Genomic DNA, 8,890 nt, shown 5'->3' with positions numbered 1-8,890 from the left:
AATACTAATGAGCAAACCACCTGTGATGAAACGTTTCTCTCCATGACCTTTCTGACTAAAAACCTGTAACCTCCATGAAGATGGCAGAATGTGTGCTTATATGACATTCGGGATGAAGTAGCCACATCCCCGTAGCTATGCGCAAATAGTAAAAGTTCCCGGGGGTTTTCATGTTATATGTTTCGCCGAGAAGAATGCACCCCAAGGTCCCATGCCATAACTGAACTAATGCTGCTAGAGTGCAAAGGAAGACAAAGACAACCCTATTGGGAGCTCATGTAAGTGGTGCATGGAAATGCACCATATGTATGTCCAAGCTCACTATGTGTCACTGCCGTCAATCTTATTAGCGGGTTGTTCCTGCGTGCTCCACCAACCCTACTACTACCTCGCTTACCGCACATGTATAGAAATGTAAAAAAATGTTGTGGTTGTTAAATACTTAGCGTATAGGTAACGCGTTTGAAATGGCCATGTGAAAGGCACTAACAATGTCAAAAACATAAGCTTTGAAAAGACTCAATGAGTATTGTATATTATGTGAATGTTTATGTCTCTTCCACTTAAATCTGCAACACACGAGGAAAATACCTTTGTGAGCATATGCAAGGCCATTCCCCCTTCCTCCCATTGAAGCCTGTCAGACGAAAAAGCAGGGGCCTGTGCTGCTCTGCTCCACATCCCACAATTCGGCTGGAGCTGCTTCAAACTTTCACATTCCCCCGCAGCACCCAAGGCCACGGCCTGCCACCTGAATTATTTACAACCCAGCAGTAAACCCCGGCTTAAAAACACAGATCCAAAGGCGCCCTTTCTTAGGCTCCACGACCCACCGGCTCACCTTAGGTTAATGGCCCCTGTAAAATTAGGACACCCAATATTATAGCAACACTACAAGAACACATTCATAATGACTTCTAACGAGACATGATAACTCGGACAGCCCGTCCCGTGCCCTGAGACCCAACCTCGCGACCTATGATACCCGGTCAACAGGACGATGGAAACCATGTATTGATGAATCACCAAAAGACCCCACTCTAGGTGCATTCCTCCTGTGTTGCATTAACCTGTAGAATAACCTATTGGAAGATTTACCAGGGAAGATAATATTGCAATATTGAACGACTGCGGTGTGCGTGGCCTTAGGGCAGAAAGCCAGGAAAGACGTTCATCACTGACACTGGTCATGGCTGGCACAACAACAGCGTCCGGATGAGCCCAGCTGACCTGCCCGGCCCAGCCCAGCCCACGAGGGTAACCAGTGACGTCCACCGACCACGGCAAACCACATCGCAGCAGCACCTATAGTCAGTTGTCGCCACCCAATCCCCACAAACTTGTGCCCCCTATAGCATGTAGGTTCTTATGATGCTTTTTGTAAATATATACGCCTGTCTTTGCTATTGTCAGGCAGAGCGCTCTCGGAGTTTGCAGAGTCCTTTGCATGCCCTATTCTGACTTATATAAACTCCCATTAAGCTCACCCGCACTTTGTCTTAGCCTTATTCCCATCTTGGAAGAGTCCATTATTGTCTCTCATAGACGGGGAGGATCGTGCTATCTGGGGGACGCTCGCCTTCATATGGCTGATGGGAACGGTAGTCCAAAACATCTGCACAGTGAAGGGTTGCAGACCACTTCATGGTACAGGACGCACACCGACCATGACTACCTTGTAACTATGTAATATAAACACCATATCTGAAACAGTATGCATTCAACGTGCTTCCATTATGATAGTAAGAAACAGCATTAGGGAACACATGGGCGAAAGCAAGCAAGCATTAACAAAGCCAATCATTTGACCTTTGTATTAGCCCTGAAATGATGGTCTGAAAGAACCGTATGACCGTGAGGAATAAGGAAGGAGGGAAGGGGAGGGCAAGAGGTATGTTTGGAGTTAATATACCTCTGCTGAAGAATTCTGTGCATAAGCTGTGGGTTACAGGTTCCATTCCCAATATCATAGATCAGGAGTTGGGTACCGGTTGGAAGTATGTGTGTAAAATGTAAGCCAATACACTCAACAGCATTGTCATAGAGGCGTGGTTATACACATTCTGCAGTGACATACAGTGGTGCACGGAGATCTTTGCCCAGTACCCGTTATTCCTTTGCTGTTGGGCTGAAGATAAATAAAGAAAACGCTGTGTAGTCAGAAAACACACGACCCAGTCACATACACACTCACAGCATCACATTGGATGAGTGACAGGGCCCGATTAATATTTGACTTTGCACTTCCGACACTAACCCTGATTCATAGAACCGTGCAAAGTGTATTTTTACCGTGCAAAGTCTGGGCAAAGCCATTTAGTACTGCAAAAATGGCTATGCGCTGACTTTGCCCAGACTTTGCACTGCAAAAATAAGCTTTACACGGTTCCATGAATCAGGGTTTGTGTCGGAAGTGCAAATTCACTTTTCAGTAGTGCAAATTCACTTTGAACCGGGGGGAGGGGGGGTACAGGGTTTAAGGATGGAATGGCAGCATTGGAGCTGGTGGCATCAGTTGCCATCCTGCTGGCAGGCTAGTTAAATGTGAATTTAGAGGACCTCACGTGAAAAGTGTGTGATGCAGCACATATTACAACCACACCCATGCCTTCTATGTGTACATAGATTTGCGTTTAGAGTCCCGTTATATCTTTGACTGCATGTTCAAAACAAAAGCATATGCTTGGGGCCATTACAAATGTAGATGTGCAAAACCTCACATGTTAGCAACTGAACCCCGTAGTAAACATGTGTAAATTGTCATCTAGAATGTATGAGAGGGCAAATGGGAAATTAGTGGCCGATTACAACACACGTGTGATATCTCAAGTGGCCCAGTGTCAGGCTTTTGACAACTTGGATCATGTTAATAAACAATGAAGTAATGAATGGGTACATTTCTCCCATAGAAATTCGGGAGATCTACAAACGCCCATGTACCAGCAGCCATTTCAAAATGATGTGCACCGGATCACGTTACCGACATATGAGTAGTTTTTATTTTACTAGTAGGCAGCCCATACAAATACCAACACATACATTGAAACTCTTTCTTTGCGGCATTGTGAATTAATGTTTTGCAATGTGCTACATCATGTTTTTTTTTATTAAACACAGAGCCTAGAATGGCCATGCTCTTATCCCTACATGTGCTTCCCCACAAAAAATATGTTGATCACAAAACATCTTTGCTTCCTATCCATCATATAAATAAGTGTCCAGGCTCTGAAAAAATGTGTCGTTATAATACTTGGGATTTCTATAGTGCACCCGTGGCACTGGATCCATTTCATCAAAGACATAACTTTTGACTTATGTGTACATGTGATGTATCAAACATGCACAACAAAATGTAAATATAAATGGTACATTTCTTAAATGTCCCTTTCAATTAAACAAACTGCAATGAAATGCAGGGCCACATTTTACTCCAAATAAGCTTGGCTATTAAACACACAAACAGAAAGGCATAGCATGGACAAAAATGGTAATTTGGTCAGATGTATTTTCTGAGCAGCATCACAAGTAATACTTGCTATGACATTGACAAAAAAAATCTGCTTGCTAATTAGAAAATGAATAGGCACTATGAGTATTTGTTTTCCCTTTAGATCCGGATAAAGGATGGCGATGCCTTTTCCCAAGAGGTTGAAAGAAAGGAAAACAGAAATCAATAAGCCTTCCTCTTTATTCACTCGCACAATCACCATAAATTAATGTTAATACACAAGGCATGGCGATAACAGAGCCTTCTTGGAAATGCTCCGTGTTAGGGGGTTTTACCAAAGTACTGTCTGAGGCAGCCCTTAAGAAAGCCCACCTTGGGTGAACAGGGTTACACTACTTAGGTTTAGCCTGCACCACACAAGGGTTTGGTAGAATGGCGAGCAGCCAGGCTTAGTCTAAAGAGGGAGGAGCCCTGTAGTGAGGTACAAAGAACTCAGAGCATGCACTTAGATCCAAGAAAACACTGATTCACTCAGAAGTTATATGTAAAAAAGTTATTTATTATATACACCTAAGACACACTGTTGTAACATTCAAGTCAAGTAAATACTATAACACAGTAAAACAATAGAAGAACACTTGCAATCATTTTAGGATAGTAAAACACAGTTGTAGTCACATTAAAATAGGTTTTTCAGTAACAAATCACATAGTCAAACCATCTGAAACATATATGCAAACTTTTCCAAACTATTATAACATTTAGGACAGCAGCGGTTACTCAGCAGGCTCTGGCGGTAGCTGGAAGTTGATAGCGACGTACTTCTTCATTCTTCTTCTTCCAAATCTTCTGTTCCACCTGTCGACTCTCAGTTTCAGTTCAAGGATCTCGGAATATATCCAGAAACACTTGTTGAGTCCACCAATCATGACCCATGCACCATTCAAACTTGGGGGTGTCTGTCCAATAGGGACAGCCCAGCCTCAACTGGTTTCAGTCAGGCACAGTGCAGGGCAAAGGACAGGGGAGTTCTGGTCGCCCCCCCCCACTTCCTGTCCTGCCAGTCACTCAGAGAAGCTTAGCTGGCTTTCCTTGGGAAGCCCAGCAAAGACAAAGGGGCCAGAGAATCCTCTGTCACCCAGAAAGGTAGAAGATATCAGAAACAACAAGTCATCTTGTTCAGGGCTTAAAAAAACACAGCCACCATTTTGGGTAAATGGTGTCCCTTGTGTCCCCTACCGGAGCCGCGAAGACAGCCTGCGACAAAAGTCTACAAAAAGTCATGCAAAAGGGTACACTGCCACCAGCCTGAACAAAGGGCTTGTCACACCAGTCAAAAAGTTACTGAAGAGTCGCGAAAAGGGATACATTGGATCCCGTCAGCACTCCACATAAGGTTGGGTGTGCTGATCTCGCAAAATAAAATACAGTTAGGGTAAAAAGTATCCCCCTGCCTTGGTAACTGTGTTAACCAAGGGAAAATAAAGAAACATTAAAGTGGAAGCACTAGGAGCTCCCAGCGACACAGCCAGGAAGTGCTGCAGTAAAATGGACATGCCAGAAAAATTGGAGGAAAGCATGACTCCAAAAAGAAATACCAAAAAGAGGTCAAAAAGGGATCCCATGATCAGAGTAAAAGAAGGAGGGTGGAAAAAGTTTCCAACTCACACAGTCAAAAAATCCAGGAATCCAGCAAATAGTGCTTGGGGAATCGCAGGAGGAGAGAATATCAGACAAAAAGGGAAATCGACTCTAACACCCAGTTACAACAAATCAATATAATGGAGCAAGTGATTGAAATAACAGAGCCTGGATAAGCACGGTCATGGTTTAAGCATGGCATCCACTCAAATGTAAAACAAGGTGCGTCCCTACCAGAGAGTACTCCATAGGAGAACCATCTCCGGTTCCGGAAGCACCTCAAGACCTTCCACTTTTCTTCTGCCTTCGCTCCCCCTCTACCCCTCTCCCCTGCTGATCTGTTCTCTCTTGGCACCGTGCACCTGGCCACCCTCTGTCCTCCGGGCCCAGGTACCTGCTCACCTTGCCACCCTCCCGCACTGCCTCCGGGCCACCTCTTGCACTGGGGTCTGTATCTGTACCCATACAGCCCCCCCTTTTCTTCCTGCACTTATCAGACCTACCCTGTCTGCTGCCTTACACCTAGCACTTGCAAATTGCTGGCTGCACTAAAACTGTGTGTTGCCTTTATTATTTATTTATTGTTATTGAACTGTTTCTCCTCTGCTTCGCACTTTCCACTTCTCCCCCTTCCATGCACTTTTCCCCTCTCCCATACACTTGCGCGTTTTCAATGTCACTGGGCCTAGTAAGATTGCTGTTTTGTTCTCCCCTCTTCCCCTCCCTTGCCTTGTTGCGCTCTGAGACACGTGTGTACGAGCGTGATAGAAATAAAATACCAATATCAATATCGATATCATAGATGAGTTCTGTATCAAGTCAAAACTAAAAATTGAGAAATAGAAATTGTCATACAAAAAGAGTGAAGAGGAAGATGGACTGGAAGCTCACAAGAGAACACAGAGTTGGGATACAGTGGGACAGGAAGGAAGATGGACTGGAAGCTCACAAGAGAACACAGAGTTGGGATACAGTGGGACAGGAAGGCAGCAGCCCCTTACCTCGGTTTATCCTTCAAGCTGGGGCTGCGAGATGTTGTTCAGGTGACATTCAGTTCCTCTGGGTATGCGGGGCGGCCTCTCCACGTGCAGCAGCGAAAGGGCCCTCCGCTTGACTGCCAGACACATGTGGTACAGCTGCCGCCTGACCTCCCTCTGCCAGTAGGCATAGATGAGCGGGTTGAGCAGAGAGTTGCCAAGGCCCAGCAGCCATAGGTACTTCTCAATCACCTCATAGAGGGCACACTCGGTGCAGGCGGCCTGCACTATGCTCACCACAAAGAAGGGCGACCAGAACAGTACAAAACAGCCAATCAAGATGGCCACCGTCCGGATGGCCTTGATGTCATGGGCGTTGTGCAGGTTGGCGCAGGGCAAGACTGGGCCAATTTGCTCGATGTCCCAGATCTGGTGGGCGTGCAGCCGTGCGATTTTCAGGATGTCGCAGTAGAAGTAGACGAAGACCAGCATGCCGGGGAAGAAGCCCACGCTGAACACGGTCAGCATGTACGCCGGCTGGAAGACGTTGAAGAAGGTGCACTTGCCGTCGTAGTTCTCGTGCTGGAAGTTCTCAATCATGACTGGGAGGAACCCGAAGAAGCCCGAGATGACCCACAGGGCCGCCAGGCAGGCGCCCACCACTGGGGCCGTCATGACCTGCAGGTAGCGCAGGGGCTGCTTGATGGCCAGGTAGCGGTCCAGGGCCACCAGCACCATGGTCAGGATGGAGGCGGCGGAGGGGCAGGTGATGGAGGACATGCGCAGCGCGCAGAGGCGCTCCGCCGTCACGTTGGTGTTTGACAACTCTTGGGTGGCGATGCCAGTGACGGCGATGCCAATGAAGCAGTCGGCCACGGCCAGGTTCAGCACGAAGCACAGGCCCCGGGACTCGCTTTTCTGAATGAGCAGGATCAAGGCGAGAGCCATCATGCCGTTGCTGGCGAGGATGAGGCAAGACAGGCAACTCAGGACGACGCCGAAGGTGAAAGAATCCATGGCCGCATAGCGCTTCATGCGCAGCCGGGAGTCCGCACCCAGAAGCCAGTGTCCAAGCAGTGCAATGCAGAGAGCTGAAGCCTGCACATCACATGTGTGCATAGCGGGTGGCAGTCGGTGGTAAAATGTCCAACCGCAGAAGGCGTGCGCAGGCCATTCGCAAAGGTTTATCCGAAGAAAGGAGGCCTCCTCTACTAGAGCTTATCAGGGCCATCTTTGCTGCTCGTTTTCGGTCGGCGTGCCCAGTCTGCCGTTTTTAAGTGGTTGTCAGTGAGTACCCAGGAGAGTGCCTACCCACGCCAACACAGTCTAAACGCGGCCAGGTTGACAGTCCGCTCTGTAGCAGAGCTGTAGGCGTGCGCAGGTGAAGAGTCCTTGAACTGGCGCCCTCTCCCTCCGAACTGAGGATGGAAATGTCTACGAACCGCCAGGTCTTGTGAACAGATGCTGGTCCCTCCCTTCCTGACTGGCAACGTTGCCAGCCCAGCAGCCAGGAACGGGCGTTAGCCTAAGCACCGACTCCTGCTATTCATTTTATCAGGAAGCTGGCAGGGTCACCACCAATCCGCCACTGTTCAATTCCACCTCTTTTAATTTAACTACGAATTTTCGGTTACTGTATTCTATTATTGTAGTTGGTGCCATTGCATGCAAGAGAGGTAACAATTCAAAGCACCTGTGTAAGCAAGGTGAATACATCCATAAACTGGATGGCATCACTGGATAGGGTTTACTCAATCGTCAGGTAGAGAGACCCTGAGGCTCATGGCACAACGAAGCAGCATTGGCAAGCCAACAGTTCTGACTTTTGTGTAGGCAGTTGCCAGGCCTTGATAATGGTACTTCATGGCCGTAAAATGGCAACAAATGACACAATGTGATTACTTGCCATGTGATAGCAGTTCCTGGCAAATGTCTATTTAATACCTACACACAAGCAAAACTATTGGATTTATCAATGCTTTTAACAGGACTTTAGTGAAAGGGGCCAATATAAATTAAGTAGCTGAAGACACACTTGGTTGGGACATTTTTATTACACCAGTAGCCATTGAGCGCTGCAATTAAGCTATTACCGTGCAGGAAACTGCTTATAAATAACACTTGCAGGATAAAGTGTGATGTTACTGGTTGACAGAGATAGCTTAAAGAGATGCCGGGAGGATGTGTTTTGGGCAGGGAGAGGAAGTTAGTGGGTGGGAATGGCCATAATGAGTAGGATGTCAATGGGCAGTCAATGGGTGTATAAATAACCAAACATCACCGATCAGCTGTGTGTCCCTCCACAAGTCATCTCCCTTCTAGCTGTACTACAATGCAATAGTTTCGGCTCACAGGTGGTGTGAGGAATTGACTTCTCCCCTGCAGAAGTACAAGGATGAGCAGATTCTAAAGTGCCTACTCTACCCTCAGACATCTGCCAAACGAGAGTGAACTGTGAATAATCTGGCAATATTGTCACTACTTCCGTTGAGGGAGGTGACCCTCATGGAAGCAAGGGTGATTTGCCAGATGAGACATGATATTCCCCATACCAGGATGTCTTTATGAAATTCATAACGCCCCAGTAATTTCACAATATTATGTAACAAACAGTAATTTAACATCCCCTCAATTCCTCATGCCTTTATGGTATACTGTGGTAGACCCCTTCAAACAACAATAAAACCTGCTAATAATATCTTTCAATATTCAGGGAATTAAATACCCAAAACTGCTTATTATTCCCATCTGTATGGAAACACTGGGACGAGAAGGCTGAACGAAGCAATGAAGATCAGGGAAGCTGAGAAGCTCAAGATGCCTT

At 46.7% G+C, this 8,890-nt stretch overlaps 1 protein-coding gene across 1 annotated transcript; it reads right to left on the bottom strand.

Moving 5' to 3' along the window:
- Positions 1 to 6,096: 6,096 nt before the first annotated feature.
- On the bottom strand, positions 6,097 to 7,083 carry GPR119 (G protein-coupled receptor 119). Its single transcript, XM_069613797.1, has one exon. It carries the CDS (start codon positions 7,081 to 7,083, stop codon positions 6,097 to 6,099), a length of 987 nt encoding a protein of 328 aa, XP_069469898.1.
- Between the last annotated feature and the right edge of the window lie 1,807 nt (positions 7,084 to 8,890).

This window comes from Ambystoma mexicanum, chromosome 5p (assembly GCF_040938575.1).
Source record: "Ambystoma mexicanum isolate Mex_15411 chromosome 5p, UKY_AmexF1_1, whole genome shotgun sequence".
Classification (NCBI taxonomy): Eukaryota; Metazoa; Chordata; class Amphibia; order Caudata; family Ambystomatidae; genus Ambystoma; species Ambystoma mexicanum.
This window is presented reverse-complemented; position numbering and strand designations above follow the sequence as displayed.